The 26573-nt window shown below is 35.3% G+C and overlaps 1 protein-coding gene across 6 annotated transcripts in view; it reads left to right on the top strand.

The window, feature by feature from the left end:
* The window catches only part of XKR9 (XK related 9), a 36894-nt gene extending 30918 nt beyond the window's left edge, over positions 1-5976 (top strand). For all 6 annotated transcript variants that reach the window (XM_026012452.2, XM_072734534.1, XM_072734535.1 and 3 more), the window contains one exon: positions 5286-5976. In XM_026012452.2, coding sequence (XP_025868237.2) covers positions 5286-5914 — 629 coding nt within the window. In that variant the 3' untranslated portion in view covers positions 5915-5976. The remainder of the gene's footprint in view (positions 1-5285) is intronic.
* Positions 5977-26573: the final 20597 nt, after the last annotated feature.

Raw genomic sequence — 26573 nt, 5'->3', positions numbered from 1 at the left:
GGAATATTGCCTTGCTGCTAAGTAGAGCAGGGAAACATAACAATATAACAGTTTTGCAATCAAAATTCTCATCTTTGGCTAGTCCAAAACGAAACAAAACAAAACCCCCCAAAACTAATAAAAGCCAAGCTATGAATATAGAGTGGCCACTTTAACTATATGTGATAGTGATCCTAGCTGTCTGGCACAAATATAAATTCTCCCTAGAGGAATTCACTTTCTCTTAGGCCTCAAATAATCTTCACAAATAGTTTTCCAAGAAACATGGTTTACAGTAATTTATATCATCAAAATATATAAAGCATCATGAGTAAGAATCAGCAGAAATAGAAAAAAATTTAAGCCTTTAGCTTAAGCCTTAGATAATGGAAATTAGCAGTTGCAAAATATAAGATATGTTTCTTATTGTGTTGAGAGAGGTAAGTGATAAACTTGAAAATGTGGAATAGGAAGCTATAAAAAATGAATTGTGTATTTGAAAAAGAAAAGTAGAATTTATGAGAATGAAAAAATTCAAGAATTGGAATTAAAAACTTAGATAAGACATAACTATATAGACAATTAGTGATTCAATGCTAGATCAGAAGAAATTATCCAGATTATAGTTTATAGGAACAAAGAGATGGAAAATATGAAAGAGATATTAAGAGACATGGAGGGTGGGATGAGAAGGTCTAATATACATCTGAGCAGAGTCTGTAAAGGAGAGGAGAGAACAAATGGAACAGAGGTAATATTTAAAAAATTAATGGCTGAAAAAAATTTCAGAAATGATGAGAGTCACCTACCTACAGATTCAGGAAGCCTTTCATCTCACAAGCAACTAAATAGAAATCTGTGCCTTAGCATATCACTACTAAAGGAAATTCCAAAGATTGTACTTCATACAGAATAGAGGTGTTCCGAGATGCAAGAAGGAATAAAGAGAAAATAGTAAATATGTGAGTAAATCTAAATGAAGATTGTGTAAAATAAAAGTAATGCTATGTGGTTAAGAAAAAGAAGGAAAGTATAAGAGTAATAACATGTTAGGCAGAAGATAGTGGAGTTAAAGTGTTTTTAAATTCCTTGTACAGTCTAGAAAAAAGGTAAAGGTGGATCTGGATTTTTTGAAGTATAAGACTAAAACACTCAGGCCCATTTAAGAAAAATAATATAAAAACAAATTAGATATTGTATGTATAGGCTACAGTAATAGAATTATACAGCTTAACAGTCAGAAATAGATTTTCTTACATTTCTGTAGACTGGAAGTCTAAGATCAAGGTGCCAGCAGAGTTGGTCTCTCTTTGGGTTGCAGATGGCCACCTTCTTGCTGTGTCCTCACATGGCCTTTCTTCTGTGTATGGAGAAAGATCTCTTGCCTCTTACTGTTTTTATAAGGATACCAGTCCTATCAGACATGGGCTCTGCCCTTATGACCTCATTTGACCTTAATTACCTCCTTAAGACACTATTTTAAAACAGTCACATTGGGGGTTAGAGCTTCATCATATGAATTTTGGGGACACACAGTTCAGTTCATAAAAGGTATGAAAGTAAAAATTTAAATAAAATAAATCACAGTCAATTACAGATATAAAGCTGACAAATACCACAAATTTCACAAGAGGAAGAAAAGTAATATACTTTTATTATTTTAATACCTCAATTTTTTGGCTGCATATGACTTTAGTCTTTAATTGACTTTCGATAATAATTTTATTATATAATTTTGTAGAGAGAATAGAAAAATTCAATCTGTTTTTAATTTTTATTTTATTATTTATTTATTAAAAAATATTTGAGAGAGAAAGCATGGGTTAGGCGAGAAGCAGAAGGAGAGGGACAAGCAGACTCTGCTGAATGTGGAGCCCAATCACAGGACCCTGAGATCATGACCTGAGCCAAAGTCAGATACTTAATTTGACGGAGCCACCCAGGTGCCCCTCAATCTGTTTTTTTAGCATAGTTGCTTGAAATTTGTTTTTTTATCATTTTAACTTAGAAAAGTTCCTTTCAACTTCACAAGTTATTAATATCATATTTATTTTTTGGATTGTTATTAAATTTGGGAAAAACACTGGCAGTTTCTTTAGTAACGTGCTATAAGATCAGAGTATATCACATTTTTTTGGGATGAAGTAACTATTTTTAGAGACTATTTGAATTGACAGTACTAGTTTATTTTTGATGTTTCATTAGTGAATATTGGGAGTGTTGGGTTTTCTTCACTGGTGTCAGTAATGTCAACTCAGAGAAATCATCTATATGCATACTTTGAGGTCATTACAGACTGAGCGAAATATGTAAAGATGTGGTTTGTTAAAGACAAGGAATTCATTTTGGATAGAGTGTAATTTTAGGCTAGCTAAGTGATCAAATATGTTAGAGCAGGTAGATTAGTAAGAAATGGGAAATAGTGTCAAACTAATGTCAACTGGATAAGGCTAGATCATTGTCCCTTAATGTTAAGTAATCATAGGCCTGTTGATGGTAATATAATGAAGTGTTAATATCAGGCAAACTGAGAATCCTAACTTTGTTACTTATTAATCTTAACTATTCAAACCGATCTTAGGAACATATTCCTTAAACTAAACTAAGTGTATTCTCAACTCAGTTTCTGTTTAGCTAGATCTCCAGAAGGACTACAGCCACTTCAATATACCAAAGGAAAATAGAGAGTAAGTAGGAGTAGAGACAGGGCTCAATCCCAGGATCCCTGACCCGAGTGGAGGGCAGACACTCAACTAAACAAGCCACCCAGGTGCCCTGAAAACATTTTTACCATTTTTAAAAGAATTTTATTTATTTGAGAGAGTGAGCATATGGGGGAGGAGCAGAGGGAGAAAAACAAGCAGATTCCACACTGAGCACAGAGGCTTGATTCTAGTACCTAGATCATGACCTGAGCCAAAATCAAGTCAGATGTTTAACTGGCTGAGCCACTCAGGCATCCCATGTTTTGAAACGTTCAGTTCTATTTCTAACAAAACTGTATATCCAATGTGAGGGTAAATAAAAACATTTTGAAACAGACATGATCTCAAATGTTTTTGCTTAGGTACAACTTCTCTCAGGAATATCTGGAGAATGCTTGGTCAAAACATGAGAATAAAGCAAGAAACACATGAAAACAGGAAACAGGAAGTCAACACCAAAGAGACATGAAGGGACATTCTAGGAAAGCAGGAAGCAAACCTTGAGAACAGCTACCTTAGACTAGTTAGGGTCCTATTTAAAAAAAAAAAAAAAAGAAAAAAGAACTAATAGATGTGTATATAGGGGTGTTTTACTAATTAATTTGAAGATTTTCCCAATAAATAGAGTTATGAAAAACTAAGCAAGCAAAGGAACAGTGAACAGTTTTAAAAGAAAGGAAGTATATTAGTGTAATACTTGGCTGGGCAGGAAAAAAAAGCTATATTTATGTAATTATAATAAGATAAACACCCAATACTAACTTTTATCAAAAATTGTGATGTTACTCTGTTGGGCAGATGGAAGGAGAGGAAAATGCAAAGAAGGTGTATATTTATGTGTGTATATGCTAAATTTTCCTCTTTCCAAATAGAAAATCAATAAGCTCTGTCTAAAGCAGATAAAGTAAGAAATAGAACAGGTGTATGTTTTTATTTACAAATAAAATGTCAGAAGAACAGCTAGTAGAGTTGATAGTGATTTCTTCTGGGGGTTATGACTGAGAGGAGGGGTAGACCTTACTGCTTTTAAATTATATATATTTGGGACACCTGGGTGGCTCAGTGGTTGACTGCCTTTGGCTGAGTGCGTGATCCCGCAGTCCCAGGATCGAGTCCCGCATCCAGGCTTCCTGCATGGAGCCTGCTTCTCCCTCTGCCTGTGTCTGCCCCTCTCTCTCTCTCTCCGTCTCTCTCTGTCTCTCTCTGTCTCTCTCTCTCTCTGTCTTTCATAAATAAATAAAATCTTTTTTTTTTTAATTAATTTTTATTGGTGTTCAATTTACCAACATACAGAAAAACACCCAGTGCTCATCCCGGATAAATAAAATCTTAAATTATATATATTTCTTAATTTGTTTTGTGTTCAATTGTGTGTATGCAGTAGTTTGGTAGATGTTAAAACTAATTAGAAAAAACGTATCATAGGACAATTAGGGGACAGCAATGCATTCATTAAAATGTTTGAATCAAAGAAGAAGGAAAAAAGTCCAGTGTGGTTCAGAAGGAATATGCTATTACCAGTAAAGTAGACAAAGGCATTTAAAATCATAATCTTCTTCAACACATCAATGTATTTTAAGTCTGCCTTTTCATCATAATATATAGATCTCCAGTGAAGCTAAATGGGAAGGAATAGCATTTTGTATTCTGCTTTAAATTCCTTCTAATTCTCTAATGTCTTTACTTTCAGTTTTATAAAAGTTAAAAGTTCTAAGCTTTGATGGGGCTAATGGCATGCCTTTTCAAAGTTGTAATGAACTTATGTTATTTGTTGGGGAAAAATCGGGTGAAGATTAAAGATGTCAAGCCTGGCATGCCTGGGTGGCTCAGTAGGTTAAGGGGCTGCCTTTGGGATGGAGCCCGGGTTTCCCTGCTCGGCAGGGGGCCTGCTTTTCCTTCTCCCTCTGCCCCTGGTCTCTCTTTCACTAATGTGTGTACTTCCTCTTTCTCAAATAAAGAAAATATTCAAAAAAAATCAAGCCTATAGAAATTTATAAGTTTTAGAATATATTTGTTCATTTGATTCATCATCTTAAATGGGAAATTGAGCTTGTTGATATCTTATACTTACATTAAGTTTTCTGTTTAACCTCCCTCTTTCCTTCCCTCCCTTCCTACTGCCACCCCCCATTATGGTATCTCTTGGTGATTTAAGTATATGTTCAAGGTCAAAGCCAAAAAACCTGAAGAAACTAGGACTGTAGCTATAGTCTTTTAGAGAACTTTTAGAGTGTGCAGATTCCATTATAACAGTTGGTCAATAAAATTTATGTAGCAAATTTATTTAAAATCTTATAAAGCAGTCTGATATAGCATGTAATTACACCGACTTTGGAATCAGGCAGATTTAGCTTCAAATTTCACCTCTCTGCAACTTGCTAGCCATGTGATTTAAGTCATTTGTATATTTTCTAAGCATTAATTCTTTTATATGTAATATGGGAATATTAATATCTATTTCAAAGGATTAGATGAGTATATAAAGTGCCTGATATGTTTGTGGGCATTTATATATATACAGTTAAAACATGTATGACATTAGTAATTTAACATTGCGGTTTCCTATAATAATATATCTATTTTTTATTTTTTGTTTTATAGATGCAGCCATCTTGGTCTCTTGCTGTGCTATTTCTTGGTCGACTGTTGCTTATCAAGTAGCTTTAAGAAAATCCTTGCCTGATAAAAATCTCCTTAATGGATTCTGTCCCAAATTCACATACCTCTTTTATAAGTTGTTTACATTATTATCTTGGAAGCTGAGTATTGTACTTCTTCTATTCTTAGATGTTAAGATTGCATTATTTCTGTTGTTATTTCTTTGGTTTTTAGGGATATTGTGGGCATTTAAAAAGCAAACTCAGTTTTGCGCTTCTATAAGTATGGAATTCTTATATAGGGTTGTCGTTGGATTCATTCTTATCTTTACATTTTTTAATATTAAGGGACAGAATACCAAATGTCCAATGTTTTGTTACTATATTGTAAGGGTACTGGCCACAGTGGGGATATTGGTTGTGTTCTGGGTTTCTCCAGTCTCTATTTTTAATTCAGACTATTTTATGTCCATCAGTATCACTATAGCTCTTACTCTTGTCCTTGGAATTATTTTTCTTATTGTTTATTATGGGACTTTCCACCCAAACAGAAACGAAGAAACAAAACCTGATGAAATTGATGGAAAAATAACTCAAAGAGATTGTAGAATGAAGTATTTTCTAATGGAATAGCTATCATTTGTGAGATGTTTTATTTTTTGTTTCATTGGTTATTAAAGAAAATGTTATGTGGATGTGTTTCTTATTTTTGCCTTTAATTTCAGATCAGTTTTCATTAACTGTGAATGCGAGAGAGCATAGTAATATTTTATTATTGAAATTAATTTCTAAATTGGTTTTAAAGATCTTGGGTACTTGAATATATTTCCCTATAGCCTGGTAGGTTTGTCAGCCTGAGCTTGAACCGGAAGAAATGTTCTGATTCTCCAAAATTAGAAGCCTGGCATCAAGCTTCCCTTCAATTTTTCCCTCATTGTTTCTGAACTAAAACTAATGCTTGTTGTAGAGAACTGTAAAGGGAGAAGAGTAGAACACCCATTTTTCTTTCCTCTATTTTATTGTTTCAGTGCATATATTTTGAGTTGGGGGAAGATTGGTAGAGGAAAAGGAAAAAGGAAAGAGGAAGAAAGCAAAACATCAAGTTTACCATTTTTTTTTCAAGTTTACCATTTTTAAGTGTACGGTTTGATAGCATTAGCGAGCATTCACCTTGTTATGCATCTCTATAGCTTTTTCATCCTGCAACACTGAGACTCTTTTCCCATTTAACAACTTCCCATTTCTCTCTCTCCAGCCTCTGGGAACCACACTTCTGTTTTGGGTTTCTATAAATTTGACTACTTTACATACCTCAAATAGGGGAATTTGTCTTTTTATGACTGGCTCATTTCACTTCATATATTACCTTTAGGTTTATCCATTTGTGACATGTGGTAGTGTTTCCTTCTTTTTTAAAGGCTGAGCAATACTCCTTTGTAGGTATATGCCACTTTTTTCTGTTTATCCATCACTGGATAAACCTCTGCCTCTTGGCTATTGTGAATAATGCCACTGTGAACAAGAGTTTACAATTATTTCTCTGAGGTCTTGCTTTCATCTCTTTTGGTTGTATACTCAAAAGTAGGATTACTGGATCATATAGTAAACTCTATTAATCTTTTTTTTAAAAAGATTTTATTTATTTATTAGAGAGAGAGGGGGGGGGGCAGAGACACAGGCAGAGGGAGAAGCAGGCTCCATGCAGGGAGCCTGAAGTGGGACTCTCGATCCAGGGTCTCCAGGATCACGCCCTGGGCTGAAGGTGGCACTAAACCACTGAGCCGCCCGGGCTGCCCTCTGTTAATCTTTTGAGGAAATTCCATACTGTTTTTGACTGTGGCTGCACCATTTTACAATTCCACTAATAGTACACAAGGGTTCCAGTTTCTCCACATCTTCACCAACACTTGCAATTTTTTGTATTTTAAATTTTTTTTTGTATTTTTGATAGTGGCTATGCTAACGGGTGTGAGGTGATATTTCATTATAGTTTTGCTTTGCATTTCTCTACTAGTGATGGTAAGCATCACTGATGATGCTAATGGTGTTAGCCATTTGTATATCTTCTTTGGGGAAGTGTCTGTATCTGATAAGAGATTATTATCCAGAATGTAGAAAGAACTATAGCTCAAAAATAACAAAACTAAAATAACCTGATTTAAAAAATAGGGAAAGGACTTTAAGTAGCCAAATCATATATGAATAGTTTTCTGCATTATTCCTTATACTAAGCAGTAAATTTTGGGTCTAGGAGTAAATAGGGAGGACAAATGGATTGGGTTGATCTCCTGGAAATAATGAAGCTTCTTCCATCAAATTCTCCTTTCTTTTTTCAGTTTCTTACCCTTTCTTTTCCTTGATTGGCTCTTAATGAATGAGTCCTCAAACAATGAGTCCTTCTCTAATACTAGGAGAAAAAATTTCCAATTTCACATTTAGTCATAACTTCATGTAAAACTGCTATATAGCTTTCAGGATGAGGGGTAAACTTACTGGATACAACACATTGCAACTATCAAAGCTATTTGAAAACTAAATGTTAAGCACTAACTGTGCACAGCAATCTGCTAGGTACTGTTGTGGGTACAAAACAAGTGTATAATAGAGTTCTGTTTCTTGAAAAGGTTACATACGGAAGCATTTATCAAAACTGACAAGCTGTCTTTCAGAATGTTTTATGTTTGTGATTTTCATTTTATAGTAAATAAAATATTGAGGGATGCCTGGGTGGCTCAGTGGTTGAGTGTGTGCCTTTGGCTCAGGGCATGATCCCAGGGTCCTGGGATTGAGTCCCATGTTGGGCTTCCTGCACAGAGCTTGCTTCTCCTTCTGCCTGTGTCTCTGCCTCTCTCTTTGTGTCTCTCATGAATAAAGAACTAAAATCTTTAAAAAAAAAAGTATTGAATAACAAAAGTGGTTATAGAGTATATAAACTTAATAAGATCCCTCCTGGGTCCCTCCTGTGCTACACTTTGAGAAAGTTAGGCATTGTGGAAAAACCTTGCAGGAACTAGGGAATCTATAGTTTACTTTGGGCATCAGATCCTCATATGTATGAACCCCACTTATTGCATATTTCCTGTCTCTATGTATGTGTATATGTTTGAGAGAGTGAAGATGAGAAAAAAAGTTAGGCTCACTTAGCACATTAATCAGAATCTTTGAGTCTCGAAGGATAAAAACTAAGTCATGAAATGAAAGTGCTCTTCATTCTTTTTTGAAGATTTAAATGTTTATGTGTTATCATTTCCCTTCAGCATAGAGAATGTTTAGCATTTTGTATAGTTTTGGTTTGTTAATGTGTTTTTTTCTTTTGTCTGAACATGTCTTTATTTTTCCTTCATTCTTGTAAGATATTTTTGCTGAATATAGAGTTCTGGGTTGACTGTTTTCTCCCCCCTTTATGTATTTTAAAGATCATTCCACTAATTTCTGGCCTCGATTTTTTTTTAAAGATTTTATTTATTTATTCATGAGAGAGACAGAGAGAAGCAGAGACATAGGCTGAGGGAGAAGCAAGCTCCATGCAGGGAGCCCGATATGCGACTCAATCCCAGGACACTGGGACCATGACCTCAGCCAAAGGCAGATGCTCAACTGCTGAGCCACATATGTGTCCCTGGCCTCCATTGTTTCTGATGAGATGTTAGTGATCATTGAAATCGTCACACCCTGTGCATAATTTGTTTTTTTGGTTGTTTTTAGATTTTACCTTTAGTGTTTTGTTTGCAGTAGTTTGCCTTCTTTGTTTATGGGTGTAGTTTTTCTTTGTTTCTGTTTTTTTTTTTTTTTCCTAATTGAGAATCTCTGGACTTCTTGAACCTGTAAATGTTAGTCTCTCATCGTTGTATTTAGAGAGTTTCCAGCCATTTTTCTTCATTCACATATTCTTACTATCATTTTACCTCTCTTCTTGGACTCCCATTAACATATATGTTAGATGTACTGATGTTATTCTATAGATCTCTGAGGGGCCTGTTCATATTTTTTTTCCAATTTAGTTTTTTCTGTTCTTAGTGGATTTGTCTTCATGTTCATTTACATTTTCCTTTATCTTCAGTCTACTGTTAAGCTTATCTAATGACTTTAAAAAATTTCAGAGATTTTATTTTTAATGTTCCAGAATTTACATTTGTTATTTTTTATGGTTTCTATTTTTCTGTTAAGATCTTGTAGCCTTTTTATTCATTTTGAGTATATTTTCCAATATATCCTTGACCATAACTATAATAGATGCTTTAAAATCCTTGTGTGTTAATTTCACTATCTGAGTCATCTCAGATTTGGTCTTTACTGATTGCCTTATCTCTTGAGTGCAGGTCACATTTTCCTATTTCTTCATATGTGTACTGATTTTCTGTTGTTTCCTGGATTCTATGAATGGTATATTTTAGACTTCTCTTGATCCTGTTTGTTTTTGAGAAGAATATATAGATATTTTTATTTTAGCAGACAGTTAACTTGTGCTTTGAACTGTAAAAAAGTCTATTTGCTTAGCCTTCAGTGTGCTGCTTGGATTCTGCCCTATGTATATATATATATATAGTTCAGGGCCATTCAGAGAATTAAGAAGATTTAATATATATGGAAGAAAGACTATTCTATTGGCTCTCTTTTCTAGGATTTTCACCCTTACTTTTCAGCTGCTGTGGTCACTCCATGCTTTATCTTCTAGGCCTTACCCACTAAAACTGTAAGTTTTCTGTGTTTTTGTACTCAGTATGTTGACTGGAGTCTATCCTCACTTAGTACCATTCTTTCTCACAAATATTGAGGGACATCTTCAATATCTGCCTGTTTTTTCTCTCGAGTGCTTTCATTTGTCCAGAGTTTATAGTGGTTATTTGTAAAGGCTTTGTGTGGTAGAAGATGTACCTATCTTTTTATTAATCAATAGCAATTTCAGTACTCTGTAATACATGCCATTCTTTCTGGGTAATTGCTTAAACATGATATGTAAATTCCTTTAAATTAACATTTAATCTTCCATTATTCTTACTTACTTGACCCTCACAAAATCCTGGTAATACAGATACTTTTTTTTATACTACTCTTTAGCTGGGAAACCAGGACTTTGACAAGTTACTTGCCAAAAGATCATATTTCATATTTTCTGGCCTCAAGTCTAGTTTACTTTCTGTAGAACTATTTTGTCTTTATCTGATGGACAGATTAAGTGACCATCAGCAGCCTAGAGCTGACACAAAGTTATACACGATTTAAAAATTACTATGAGGGATCCCTGGGTGGCGCAGCGGTTTGGCGCCTGCCTTTGGCCCAGGGCGCGATCCTGGAGACCCGGGATCGAATCCCACGTCAGGCTCCCGGTGCATGGAGCCTGCTTCTCCCTCTGCCTGTGTCTCTGCCTCTCTCTCTCTCTCTCACTGTGTGCCTATCATAAATAAAAAAAAATAAAATAAAAAAATAAAAAAATTTAAAAAAAAAACAACATTTAAAAAAAAAATTACTATGAAATACCCAAAACATAATTTTTTTTTAATTTTTTTTTAAATTTTTTATTATTTATGTATTATAGTCACAGAGAGAGAGGCAGAGACACAGGCAGAGGGAGAAGCAGGCTCCATGCACTGGGAGCCCGATGTGGGATTCGATCCCGGGTCTCCAGGATCGCGCCCTGGGCCAAAGGCAGGCGCCAAACCGCTGCGCCACCCAGGGATCCCCCCAAAACATAATTTTTAAAAAATCTGGCTTAAATAGTTTTTGGCCTTAACTCAAGATGTGACTAAGGTTCTGTTGCTGATAGTTTGGATAATTCAGTTAATAATACATGTAGTGGGAAGTAGCAATTTAATGGAAAAATGGATAGAAAATAATATACATCCATTTAAAAGCTTGAGTATTGAATTCTCCACACAAACCTGGATTGAATACTCAGTTTGGTGAACAAACGTTTTACCACTGATTTTATTTTTTTATTTTTTTTAAAGATTTCATTTATTTATGAGAGACACAGAGGGGGAGAGAGAGAGAGAGAGACAGAGACACAGGCAGAGGGAGAAGCAGACTCCATGCAGGGAACCTGATGTGGGACTCAATCCCGGGTCTTCAGGATCAGGCCCTGGGCCGAAGGCAGTGCTAAACTGCTGAGCCACCCGGGCTGCCCTACCACTGATTTTATAGACAAGAAACAAAAAGATCCTGATCAGCAGGCTCTTAGAATGAACTTGTGATATCTAATGAATTTAGATAGCAAGCTCTTAGAATGAACTTTTAATATCTAATGAATTTACTTTTATTCATTTTATCCTGTGGTTTTCTGTATCATTGAGTCATGGCTTTATAGCACTTTAAAATATTCCCAAGCGGGATCCCTGGGTGGCGCAGCGGTTTGGCGCCTGCCTTTGGCCCAGGGCGCGATCCTGGAGACCCGGGATCGAATCCCACGTCAGGCTCCCGGTGCATGGAGCCTGCTCCTCCCTCTGCCTGTGTCTCTGCCTCTCTCTCTCTCTCTCTCTCTGTGACTATCATAAAAAAAAAAAAAAATCCCAAGTAAATATAAGTTTTTTCTAGAGTGTCCTGTGCATATAAAAGGCCTTTTGAGGGAGATCCCTGAGTGGCTCAGTGGTTTAGTGCCTGCCTTGGGCTCAGGGCGTGATCCTGGAGCCCCGGGATCGAGTCCCCGGGATCGAGTCCCAGCAGGGAGCCTGCTTCTCCCTCTGCCTGTGTCTCTGCCTCTCTGCCTCTCTTTCTCTCTCTGTCATAAATAAAATCTTTAAGAAAAAAAAAGGCCTTTTGAAGTTCAGAAAAAGCATAGGAATAATTATAATACTCATAAAAGAACATTCACATATTAAGGTTCTTCAGAGAAAGAACCAATAGATTATATCTCTATCTATATAATTTTACCTCTCTTCTTAGACCCCAAGAAGATATAGATATAGATACATAAAATTATGAACAATACTTAGAACACTCACATATACTGTGTTAAGGTTCTTCATAGGAAAAAACCAGCAGAACAATAGAATAGGATAACTGTAAGAGGAGATTTATTACAAGAATTGGCTCACATGGTTGGTTATGAGGGTTGAAAAGGCCCATGATCTGCTTTCTGCAAACTGGATAACCATGAAAGGCAGTGGTGTAATTCAGTCCAAGTCTGAAGGTTGAGAATTTTGGGGCTAATGGTGTAATTACTCATCTGAATCTGAAAGTATAAAGCCAGAGGTGCCAATGTCTGAGGGCAGGAAAAGATGGATGTCTTAGCTTAAGTAGAGAAAGAGCAAATTTGCCCTCTCTGCCATTTTATTCTATTTAGGCCCAGTAGATTGGATGATACCCATGTTAGGGAGGGCATTTGCCTTACTCATTCACCAATTCAAATGTTAATCTCTTCAAGAAACGTCCTCACAGACACACCAAGAAATAATGTTTTAATAGCTATCTGGACATTCCTTAGTCCAGTCAAGTTAACATGTAAAATTAACCATCACATACATACCTTTCTGCATTCACATTTACTTCAAATATGAATAAAATGCTTCCCTTAAACTAGTGGTTCTCAATGTTCCTGTGCATCTAGAATCACCTGGAGGATACATTAAAATGGATTGCTAGACACCATCCACAGAGTTTCTTTTTTACTAGATCTTGGGTGGGGCTTGAAATTTTTATGACTAAGAAGTTTCCAGATGTTGCTGATGGTGTTTAGTCAGGCTATAGGCTTTGAGATCCCTTGCTGACTTTCAAAGGCAAGTAATGCTGTTAATAAATAGTTTCAAAGTAGCCACTAGAGGGCAATGGAACCACGGACAAATTGGATGGGCTACTGGTTTATCAACTACAGTATTTGTACAAGCCATGAGAATACCAAAGCCAAACATTAATTTCCTGTACAATATCTTGAGGCTCATTCTCAATCGTAATATAAATCAAAGCTTGTCCTTGTGATTGCGGGAGTCAGAGATGTATAATGGTGGATGAAACCACCATTATACCAGATGTATAATGTGGATGAAACCCATTTCTTGATCACAATGAATTAAAAGTTAAACTTTTCTCAGTGGACATTTGCACATATACCTAGTAGTCTTTGAGGTTAACAGGAACCATTTGTGGTTTCCCAAAGTGACTACATTTTGATAATAGGTTTAGTTTGTTACGGAGAGAATTCTATTCTTAAGTGTTATTTATTGTTTTAAGACACACCTTTTATTTTATGAAAGTGAGACCTAAGTACTTTTTAAGAATATGAACTTAGTAGATTAAGTTTATACTAAACATCAATTTGTAGAACATAAAGATCCACATGGTGTAGGGAGTTTGTAATTTTTTTTCTCCTAGATTATTTTGCTTTGATGGTAGACCAGGATGAGAGAAAAATCAAAAGATGTAGTTTGCAGAGTTGTTATATTCTGTTTGCCTGACCTAGCACAGAATTTGAAAATTGCCTTTACTGTGGCTGTTACTACTTTTAAAAAATTAATTCTGATAGGTAATAGCTGTAGAGTCATAGATCTCTTTCTGAGTAGGCCTATTTCTTGGCTTTACCAGCAATTGTTTTCATTGTGTTGCAGAAATTTTGATTTGAAAGCCCAAAGACCTGAGTTTGATTCCCTGCCGTGACACTTATTACCTGTGTGACCACGATGAATCATTTAGTCTAGGTCTGTTTCTGTATATGTAGAATGAGAATTATGCAATGACAACTGTCTTCCTGGGCTATTGTGAAAAATCAGTGAAATACCATATATGTTAGTGTTTTATAGATTGTGACCGTTGCTGAAATTTTCTGTTTTTGACATTCTTCTACCAGTATGCAGTATTTTGAACTTGGTTTTGATGTCATTATACCTTTGTAAAATTGCTTCCGCATGTATAAAATAGGAATACTTACATAAAAAACCTGGTATTATATCACAAAGAAGTTTAACCTTTTTGCATATAACATCTTAGTTTTTCGTTATTTTTTTCTTGCGTGTACTGTTCCTGATATGTAGATAATATAGTCTATAGAAACTGCTAAATACCAAACTAGTTATTAATGAGATTGGGATTAAGGCTTAATTTGCAAATCACTTTCTGGCATTTGGAAATATGAATGAATATGTGCATGTAGTGTGTATATATGTACATGTATTTTTTTTTTTAATGGGAGAAGGAGCCAGTGGTCTTTACTGGAAAGAAGAAACTTTAAAGCACAGTTTGAGTAAGTTAGTGCAAAGGTTCAGTTGGCCAACTGGCAGGGCATCAGTTTGTAATGGGTTCCGCAGCTAGGGCATTGCTAGGTCTCACTTTTGTGCAGCCACGACCAGGTGATGGCACTGTCTCCTCTTCACAGAAGCTGCCCACTATTGCTTTTGGTGATAGATGGGACTAAATTAGGGACTTCCTTGGTGCCTGAAACTGCCTTCGGGACTAGCATATTATATGGGTCTAGTCCCTTCTGTGCAGCCATTGTGACCTTTCTCTCCAGCCCATTCACCTACTCGTCATCAGTAGGAACACCACCTCCAGATGCCATAGGGTGCACCACAGGGACTGCATTGGGACCACTGGCCCTGAGGGCCCCTGTGGCCAGCACTCCAACTCCACCAAGTAACCTTGAAGCCATCATGCCTATCACAGTGCATTTATATGAATGGCAAGACTTTATTAAATAATTGTTAAGTATGATTTCTCTGATTTTTTTCTGGGCCACAGAATCTCTTAGCTATAGTTGCTTTAAGATTAAACACTAGTTTTACTTATAGTTTTTGTTTCTTGTTTAGTAGACAAGTTTCTTGTCTATAGTTTAGTTTCTTGTTTTGTTTCTTGCCAAGTAGACTATAAGCTTACATAGGTCAGGGATTATATTTCTGTGACCCTCAGAGGACTTTGCATAGTGTTTCCAATAGCAGCATAGTATGTTACTTTTTCTGATTCCCTGGAAAAATGAATAGAATATATTTCCTTCCGCAGAGTACTAGGAAAATCACCTGATTCCTTTTGGAAGCAGTGAATCAGTCTGTCAGGGTTTACTTCTGAGGGTTGTCTATGTGTTCAGCACTGTGCTTGGTAAATATCTATTGCTTAATTGATTGATCACCTCCAGAGAGTGATTTGTATTTTTGTAGTAGTCTATGGATGAAAAGTGCTTTTCAAAAAATTGTGGATAAAATAACTTGTTTGCATTTTCCAAGGATATAAAGATTATTGTGTTAGTCTGTCTTTTGAAAAAAAATAGCTTTATGTAGGGATAATTCACATATAACTAACCTATTAAAGTATATAAAGTTCAGTGTTTTTTTTAGTGTATTCACAGACATATTAAACCGTCACCACAATCAGTTTTAGAACGTTTCCTCACTTCAAAAAGAAACCCTATACCTTTATATATCAATCCTGTGATGGTTAATTTGTGTGAAGACTTGGCTGGGTCACAGGGCCCAGAAATGTAGTGAAACACAATTATGGATGTTTCTATGAAGATGTTTTTGGATGAGATTAATATTTAAATATATGGACTTTGAGTAAAGTAGATAGTCCTCTATAACATGGGTGGGCCTTATCCAATCAGTTTCAAGGCCTGAATACAACAAAACCTTGATTTCCTCTAAGCAGCGGGGACTTCTGGTTTTCAGATTTGAACTACATCATCGGTTTATCCTGGATCTTCAGCATGTTAGCCACAGCGCAGATTTTGGACTTAACAGCCTCCACAATTGCATGAGTCAATTTCTTTTCTTTTCTTTTTTCTCTTTTCTTTCTTTTTTTCCTTCCTTCCTTTTTTAAGAAAAGATTTTATTTATTTAATTTATTTTGTAAAGATTTTATTTATTCACTCAAGAGAGACACACATAGAGAGATAGAGACACAGCAGAGGGAGAAGCAGTCTCCCTGTGGGGAGCTCAATGTGGGACTCTATCCTAGGATCCTGGGATCACAACCCAAGCTTAAGGTGGACACTCGACCACTGAGCCACTCAGGCATCCCTGCATGAGTCAATTTCTTAAAACAAATCTCTTTATATATACACATATTCTATTCTATTGATTTTGTTTCTCTGGAGTACACTAATACAACCGTCCACTCCCATCTTCTCTTGTATTGCTCTCAGCCCTAGGCAACCACTAATCTACTTTCTGTCTATAGATTTCCCTATTCTGGATATTTATATATGAGTGGAATTATATTATCTGGCATTTTGTGACTGTCTTCTTTCACTTAATATTGTTTTCAAAGTTTTTTTGTTGTAGCATATATTAGTACTTCATTTCTTTTATTGCAGAATAATATTCCATTGTATGAATATATCATATTTTATCTGGCTGTTCATTAATGGCCATTTGTGTTGTTTCCACTATTTGGCTATATAAATAATGCTGTTGTAAATAGTTTTACAAGTTTCTGTGTAGATGTTTTCATTTCCCTTGAATATCTACCTACAGATGGAATTGCTGGGTCCTATGGTAATCCTATGTTTAATTGTTTAAAGAACTGCCATTCTTCACCAAAGTGGTTGTACTGTTTTATATTCCTATCAGTAGTGTTTAGGGTTCTAATTTTCATCTTCACCAACACTTATTGTCAGAGTTTTAGATTCTAGCCACCTAGTGGGTAAGAAATGGTACCTTATGGTTTTGATTTGTATTTCCCTGATGACTAATGATGTCAGTCATCGTTTCATAAACTTGTTATTGGCCATTTGTATATATTTTTTTGAGAAATGTCTATTTAGAACCTTTGCTCATTTTTTTAGTTGGATTATTTGTCTTTTTTGTTACTGACTTGTGAGTGTTCTTTATACATTCTAAATTCAAATCTCTTATCAAATATATGATTTACAAATATATGTTCCCATTATATGGGTTGTTTTTCTCACTTTCTTGATGATGTCCTTTGAAGCAAAAAAGTTTTATTTTGATGAAGCATAATTTATCAATTTTTCTTTTGCTATTCATATTTCTGACATATCTAAAAATCTTTTGCCAAATGCAAGATCATGAATATTTGTCCATATGTTTTCTCCCAAGAGTTTCATAGTTTTTTTCTTACATTTAGGTCTTTAACCCATTTTGAATTTTTGTGAATGGTGGGAAGAATTAAACTTCATTCTTTTGCATATGGCTGTTCAATTGTCTCAGCACTATTTGTTGAAAAGACTGTTCTTTCCCCATTGACTTGTCTTGGCATTCTTGTTAAAAATCAGTTGGCCACAGAGGTATGTGGTTATTTCTGGACTGTCAATTCTATTCTATTGGTCTATATGTCTAGCCTTGTGCCAGGACCACACTGTGGTGATTATAGTTGCTTTGTAGTAAACTGAAATTGGGAGTAAGTTTTGAAATTGGGATATGTGAGTCCTTTTAGCTTTTTCTTCTTTTTCAGGATTGATTTGACTATTCTGGGTCCTTAGCAATTCCATATAAATTTTACAATCAAGTTGTTAATTTATACAAAGAAATTGGCTGGGATTCTGATACGAATTGTGTTGAATCTATGAGTTAGTTTGGGGCGTAATACTACCTTAACAGTGTTAAGTCTTTCAGTGCATGAAATGTAGGATATTTTCCCATTTATTTAGATCTTCTTTAATTTCTTTCAATAAGTTTTATAGCTAAATTTTACACTGCTTTTGTTAAATTTATTCCGAAGTATTTTATTCTTCTTGATGCTATTGTGAATAAAATTGTTTTGATTTCATTTTCAGATTGTATAGAAATATAATTGATTTTTGTGTCTTGACCTTGTATCCTGTAAACTTGTTAAACTCATTTATTAGTTCTAATAGTTTTAGTGGTACCTTAGGATTTTCTATATATAAGGGCAAATCACATGCAAGTAGAGATGGTTTTCCTCATTCCCTTTCAATTTGGATGTCTTTTATTTCTTTTTCATATTTAATCCCCTTGGCTATAACTTGCAGTACAATGTTGAATTAAAAGAACTCATGAGAACAGACATCTCTGTCTTGTTCCTCATCTTAGGGGGAAAACTTTCAGTCTTACCATAAATTATGTTAGCTGTGGGTTTTTTGTAGATGCTCTTTATCAAGCTGAAGAAATCCCCCCCTTTTTTTTCTTAAAGATTTTATTTATTTATTCATGAGAGACAGAGAGAGAGACAAACAGACAGAGACACAGACACAAGTAGAGGGAGAAGCAGGCTCCATGCAGGGAGCCTGACGTGGGACTCGATCCCGGGTCTCCAGGATCCAGCCCTTGGCTGAAGGCAGTGTTAAACTGCTGAGCCACCCGGGCTGCCCTGAAGAAATCTCCTTCTATGCCTGGTTTGTTCAATGTTATTTTTTATTTTTTTATCAAATCCATCGTGATGGATTTTTTCGAATTCTTTTGATATGGTTTTATGATTGAGATGATTATTGATACTTGTTTTTGTTCTATTGATGTATTACATTAATTTTCAGATGCTAAACCAACCTTGAATTTCTTAGATAAATCCATTCATGGATCTTTCCTTTCTTCTTTCCTGGTACTGTCTTTATCTGTATATTGTTGTGCTTAATGGTGTCTCACATTTCTTTTAGGTTGTTTTTTTCCTTCATTTTTTCCTCTTTGTTTTTTATTTTACATAATCTCCATCAATCTATCTTCAAGTTTACCAATTCTCTCTTCTGCTAGTTCAAATCTACTGTTGATATCCTTCTAGTAAATTTTTTATTTTGGTTACTGCATTTCTTAACTCCAGAATTTCCATTTGATTCTTTTTAAAATAATTTCTGTCTTTTTTGATATTCTCTATTTGATACAACACTGTCAATACACCTTCCTTTACTTCTTTAAACATGATTTTCTTTATTTCTGTGAACATATTTCTAATAGCTACCTTGAAATATTTTTCTGTTAAATCACACCTCTACTTGCTCTCACAGAAAGTTTATGTTGCCTGCTTTTATTCTTTCTGGAGTATGGGTCATACTTTTCTGTCTCTTAGCATGCTTCTTAATTTTTATTGGTATTATTGACATGGTAATTTTTTATGGACAATTTACATAATATATTTTAGTAACTCTGGCACTGGTCCCCTCATTCTGGGGCTTATTATTATTTGCTTGTTTATTTGTTTAGTGATTGGCTGGATCATTTTAGTGAAATCTGTTCCCTGCTTCCTCCACTCTCGTCCCACTCACCAAAGTTAAGAATCTTGATGTTGCTCCTCAGGACGACACTGCTTTTAGGTGTGCCCACAGTCACTTTGGGATGATGGTAGCAGTGGTAGGGCCCTTTTCCACTCTTTCTCTGACCATACTCAGCTGTTAAGACTCCAGTAATTGCTGCCTGGTTGCTAGGTTTTTTACAAAAATGTCCCAGAGCATAAATTCCTCTACAAATGAATCCAATCAAACTGTGGCTCTTTGGACAGAATAGTTTTTGAGGTCAGTGTGATATTTGTTCTGATCCCAGGAGGGCTTCTCCCAGCTGTCTTATTCCTCAGTTCTCTAAACTACTAACCAGCCCACAGTCTAGGCCTTTTCTTCATTACATATACAAATCTCCTTCCAATTGCCTTCTACCACAGCCTCTACTATTCTTGAGAGTGCTCTTAGGTTAAACTTCTCCAAGCTCTGTTGCAAATGAAGTCAGTTCTTTGTGGAGAGATCAGGAGCTATCTGCTTTATGGCTGCTTCTCCCTTAGGCAAAATATCTGGGCCAGGACTCTAGAGCAGGGAGTGAGAACAATGGCAAGCTTCTCTATTGGTGACACCTCACTGTAGGAGCCTTAGTTCTACAACTGGGAGTTGTGTGAAAGAACAGAGCTTCCTACTCTTACCACACTTTCCTGGGACTCATCTCTAGCAATAGGCAGCTGGGGGCAACATGAGAAACATTGAAATCTTTCTAAGCTTCCAAGAAGCTCCCTCTCTCCCTCTGGGAGAGAACTGGGAAAGAGGGAGCTACATGTTCTTAGCTTCAGCAGTCTTGAGTGGAGTGTCTGTCTTATTGTGCTGGGTGTGGGGTGGAAGAAATGGTCTTGATTGAAATAACACAGACTCTCACTTATAGGAAATTTCTTAGGTTTTGTTGAATAGATGTTTCTTCATTTGCTATTTACACATAGGACTGTCTCCGGAAGCTTTAATAGCTTGCTTTTTAATAATTTTCTCCAGTTTGGGAGTGAGTCAGTGGAGCTCTTTGTGCTGTTACGCCACCTTCATAGCAGTCTGTTGCTCTTGACAACTGTCCACTAACCTGACATTATGAAGATTCTTTCAACTCAAGCCAATAATAAAGTCTCTTAATTCATTATGGGAATTCAGTGCCATTTAGGCACCTATTTAAATAAAACTCTTCTTTATATGAAGCTGTCCAAATAATTTCAAATCAAGGATGCTTGGAGACCCAGATCCCAGTTCAGTTCTTTCTAAACACTTTTCCTATGATACAATAGTAACATTTTTGTCTCTTGCAAATAATAGTTGTATTTAGACATTGACCTTTTTAAGTTGGTCTTGGTGACATGGTTTTTTGGGTTTAAGGTTCGAGTAGCTTAACAGCTAGCATTTTAAGTTGTCATTCACTCTCTTGTTTATATTATCAGCAATAGTCAAGCCAGTAGGCTTGGACAGTGCAGTTAGAGAGTAAAATAGAGTTCTGCATTTGTGGCCTTACTCAATTGATACTTTATGTGGAGCTGTCTGGCTGGTCTAGAGGCAAATCTCTGATGTGTTGGCTTATATTACTTGCAATTGGGATAGCAGAGATACTTCATTTTGCTGAGTAGTGATGTATAAACAAAAAAAGCAGAAGCTCTTTTTAAGCATATTGTATGGGAAAGCATAAAAATTCTATTTCCATCCCAGAAAATATTCAAATATCTTTTATTATATGTATCATTCTATAAAGGGAGAAATACTTTACCTATATAAAAGTGAAACTGAGTAATTAACAGTCAAGGCAAGATTTAAAGTGATTAGAGATGATTATAACAAATTTGCAATATTAGGAGACAATTCTTAGGTTGTATTTTATTTATCATGCTAAATAAACACTTATCTGATTTTTCTGCATCTTTCACTAGGTTTACACAATCTAATGTCAAGAAAATGCCTTACTCTTGGTTATAACATAACATACAAATGTGTGCTTTCATTATATACCTCATTTCCCTCCCTGTTCATGGTTCGTACATTTGGTCTATACAGGGAGTTTGAGAAGTCTTTAGAGTTAGAAGTCTTCCCAGTTTTCAGTTGAAATGAGTTTGTGATTTTGCCAGATTTGTCTTGCCAACTGTTTTCTTTTTGACAATGAAGAACTCAGGTCCATGCACTATATAGCTGAACTGTGCTATATTGGCCCAGACATAGTAGGCCTTATTAATAGGACTTACTTCTTCAGGAAATAACAGCTATTTAAAAGAAGGATGGAAGACAAGGAAGAGAAGGAAAAGAAGGAAAAAAGAACAGTTCTTCTAAGGAGATAGTTCATACATGGGATATATACAGGTCAATTTTTCCTGTTTTATAGTAAAGGATTTTGAAAATCAGCTGTCTGACAGATCATGTATCATGCTTGATCTTGTCATTTTATTTATTCATTTATGAGAGAAAGAGAGGTGGAGAGGGACAGAGGGAGAGAGAATCTTAAGCAGGCTCCATGCCCCCATGCCCAGTGAGGAGCCCAATGTGAGGCTTGGTCTTACAACCCTGAGATCATGACCTGAGCCCAAATCAAGAGTCAGATCCTTGACTGACTGAGCTACCCAGGCACCCTTTGACCTTGTCATTTTAATCTAGCAGTAAATAGAAAACAAATGTGTTTCTTCTCCTTTAAGGAATGGTCAAGACATCTTATGAAAGCATTTTCAATAAATTAAAGATACTAAGCTATTTTTTCCTCTCTTTTGACTACTGTCATTGTGTAGGAGAAGTACAGCATTCCATGGAGTTTTAATTACCTTGTTGGTATGCACCATGACATCTGGTGGCATTGGTGAGCTCACCTGATGGACCACAAAGAACCCTGATTTATGAACCCATAATTGGGTTTCCAATAAACATTTGTCAAAATAATGTATTAGTTCAAACCAAAGCCTTCTTTATTTATTCATATAAAAGAGCACTTAACTTTCAACAAAGAATTGCCTATCATCAAAAACACTCTATAAATGAATCAAATTTATGAAGACACAGTTCTAGAGGGTGACCTCTCACAGACTACAGCTTATTTTAACTCTTTAGAGGACTTAGTGTCCTAGTTTGCTTGCTTTAACCATATTCCTTCATATTTTTACTTTCAAATAATGTATATTTTAATATACACTTGTTAAGGTACTTATACAGAATGAATATAGTGACTTTTAAAAATATTTATTCAATTGTCAAACTAGCATATCTGTAGCAGGTATCATTCTATAGTTATTTCAAATTTTGTTACAGCAACATATTTTTATCTGCTCTTATTCAGTGTACTTCTTAGAAAAAATGTATACTGCTCTCAAACTAGTTTGTAAATTGCATTTCTGATGAAATTATTAATGATCTTTAAATATTTTAGCTGTTTTACTTGTTTACTCAATAGATTAGTCTGTTTCTGTTGGAAATTCACATTAATAACTAAGATGTATAATTTCTACAGCATGTATCCCTTGAAGATTTCACTTTGTAGAGTACATTGTTGGAAAGCACCCTATGAAGTATTATTTTAATGTTTAATAGTTACTATCTTCTTTTGTTATTATAGTATAATATACATAACATGAAATACACCATTTTAACCAGTTTTTCAAAAGCTTTTAATTCCAGTTACTTAACATACAGTGTTATATTAGTTTCAGATATAGAATATAGTGATTCAACAATTCCGTATGTCACCCAGTGCTTGTCACCTATTTCCCCCATCCCCCTACCCATTGCCCGTCTGGTAACCATTAGTTTGTACTCTGGAGTTAAGAGTGTTTGCTGATTTGCTTCTCTCTCTTTTCTATTTTCCCTCTACTTGTTTATTTTGTTTCTTAAATTCCACATATGACTAAGATCATATGTATTTGTCTTTCTCTGACTTATTTTGCTTAGCACTATACTCCCTAGCTCCATCCATGTCATTGCAAATACCAAGATTTCATTCTTTTTATGATTAAATAATATTTTATGTGTATCTACCACATCTTCCTTATTCTATGTTGATAGACATATGGGCTGCTTCTATAATTTGGCTATTGTAAATAATACTGCAATAAGCATAAGGATGCATGTATCCCTTTGAATTAGTGTTTTTGTAAGTTTCAGGCAAAGACCCAGTAATGTGATTAGTGGATCAGAGGGTAGTTCTATTATTATCTATTTTTTTTTTTACAGATTTTATTTATTTATTCATGAGAGACATGGGGGGGGGGGCGCGTGTCAGAGACACAGGCAGAGGGAGAAGCAGGCTTCATGCAGAGAGCCTGATGTGGGACTTGACCCCAGGTCTTTAGGATCAGGCCCTGGACTGAAGGTGGCACCAAACTGCTGAGCTACCTGGGCTTCCCCTATTTTTATCTTTTTGAGGAATCTCCATACTGTTTTCCACAGTGACTGTACCAGTTTGCATTCCCACCAGCAGTGCAAGAGAGTCCCTTTGCTCTACATCCTCACCAGCACTTGTTTCTTCTGGCTTTGATTTTAGCTATTCTGACAGGTGTGAGGTGATATCTCATTGTGGTTTTGATTTGTGTTTCACTGATGATGTGTAAATGTTGAACATCTTTTCTTGTGTCTGTTGGACATTTGTATGTCTTTGGAGTAATGTCTGTCCATGTCTTCTGCCCATTTTTAATGGATTATTTTTTTTTTGGGTATTGAATTGTATCCGTTCTTTATATACTTTAAATACTAAATATTGGGTACGTCATTTGCAAATATTTTCTCCATTTAGTAAGTTGCCTTTGAGTTTTGTTGTTTCCTTCACTGTGAAGAAGCTTTTTTATTTTGATGTAGTTTATTTTTGCTTTTATTTCCCTTGCCTCAGGAGACATAGCTAGAGAAATGTTGCTTTAGCTGGTGTCAGAGAAATTACTGCCTGTGCTCTCTTCTAGGATTTTTATGGTTTCAGGTCTTACAATAATGTCTTTAATCCATTTTCTTATGTGTATGGTGTAAGAAAGTGGTCTGGTTTCATTCTTTGGCTTGTAACTGTCTAGCTTTCCCAGCACCATTTGTTGAAGAAACTTTTTCCCATTGCATATTCTTTCCTCCTTTGTTGAAGATTAATTGGTCATATAATTGCAGGTTTATTTATGGATTTTCTATTGTGTTCTATTGATTTGTGTGCCTTTGTGCTGTACCATACTATTTTGATTACTACAGGTTTCTAGTATATCTTGGAGTCTGGTATTGTGATACTTCTAGTTTTATTCTTCTTTTTTCAAGACTACTTTGGCTATTTGGGGTCTTTTGTGGTTCCATACAAATTTTAAGATTGTTAATCTAGTTCTGTGAACTAGAATGCTGTTGGTGTTTTGATAGAGATTGCATTAAATCTGTAGCTTTGAGTAGTTTAGATATTTTAACAATATTTGTTCTTCCAATCCATTAGCACGTCTTTCCATTTCTTTGAATTGTCTTGAATTTCTTTCTTTAATATTTTATAGTTTTCAGAGTACAAGTCTTTCATTTCTTTGGTTAAGTTTATTCCTCAGTATTTTATTCTTTTTGGTGCAACTGTAAATGGGATTGTTTTTTTAATTTCACTTTCTGCTGCTTCAGTATTAGTGTATAGGATTTCTGTACACTGATTTTGTATCCTTCAACTTTGCTGAATTCATTGGTCAGTTCTATAGTTTTTTTTTGGTGGGGTCTTTAGGGCTTTCTGTATACAGTATCATGTTATTTGCAAATAGTAAATGTTTTACTTCTTCCTTAGCGATTTGGATGCCTTTTATTTCTTTTTGTTGTCTAATTGCTGGGCTAGGACTTTCCATACTATGTTGAATAAAAGTGGTGAGAGTGGATGGACTTCTTCTATAGAAAAATCTATGATCAAGTAAGTCAGATCTATGTTTTCACTTATTAAACAGAAACATAAGGGAATTTAGAAAACCCTTTTCTCTCATACAAAGCCTGACTTTTAAGATTGTTTCTTATCCTCATTGACTTGAAAATTCTGTTTTTGTGGTGTGATTACTAACTTTTATTTCTCTTTATTTTATTGCTGCAACAATCTTAATCTCCTCGCCCCAATTTTCAAGGAAGATAGATAATTTAGGATGCCTGTAGGGTACCTAAAAGAGAAAAGCTTGTTGATATACTTTAAAAAATATGCTTGCTATCTGTAGATCAAGTGACTGTTTTAATCTGGCTTGCATATGACATTAGCCTATAAATGAAGATAAGTTTAGACTACCTCAGAAGAAAATGTGGCCAATGGCTCTTGAGAGTAGGCTGGTAGTACCTAAAATGTTTTTTGACTGTGTTCACTAATGGTATCCTGTGTGTAGACTTTCAGAGAACCCCCTCACACTTGTCAAGCCCTGTTTCCTGAGATTTGAGTAAAGCAGGTGATCCAATCCTGCTTGAATCTTTTAGGACCTGTCAAAAAGGCAATTTTGAATATCAACAGATTTTTCAAGATCTTTTAAAAAATAAATAAAAATTGGCCTATAAAAAACCCAAGAAAAATTTCTAAATGGGTTTTAAAAAAATAAAACATGCAAAATAAAAATGTTTTGCTTGCCATGTGTAATGTACTATTGAACACTTTTATAGTTAGAATTTATTTAAAATGGTCTAGCCAGGTATCTGACTTAAATTATACATGGGAAAATTAATACCATAATACCCTGAAATTGTCTCTATCTTTGTGTAATTAATTAAAGGATGTTTTCTCTATTAGAGTATAAGCAACTTGAGACCAGGGCTGTGTCTTAATCACTTTTGTATCTGTAGAGTCTAGCATAATAACTGGAACATCGTAAAAACTTTTGCTCTCTGTGCAGATCTTTGCTGATCTCTGAACAAAAGACTTGTGAAAGAGAACACAAGGGAAATGATGTACATCTTTTTTTAGTGTTTAATGCTTGGAATAATGCCCTTTGACAAAGGAACCTGATGATTTGTATTTCAACTTGTGTTGACCCTGAAAGGATTTTGAATGACCCAGTTAAATAATAGGCAGGAATAGTGGGGAAAAACATATTTCTTGGCAATCTATGTAGTGTACAACACTGTGAAGTGCTTTGGTTATCACAGCCTCCATAAGCTAGCAAGCCAGGAATCCTATAATGTTTATGACACTGATCGGAGTTTAAAAACATACGCTGTGTAGAGTTTCATTTGATGGACTGCAAATATTCTGAATTGTGATACCTCCTGGTCATAACATCATCCTGGAATACCATGGCAACTCTTTTTTTT

The sequence above is a fragment of the Vulpes vulpes genome, chromosome 13, assembly GCF_048418805.1.
Source record: "Vulpes vulpes isolate BD-2025 chromosome 13, VulVul3, whole genome shotgun sequence".
Lineage (NCBI taxonomy): Eukaryota > Metazoa > Chordata > Mammalia > Carnivora > Canidae > Vulpes > Vulpes vulpes.
Note: the sequence above shows the minus strand (reverse complement) of the source record. Positions and strands in the feature narration are given on the sequence as shown.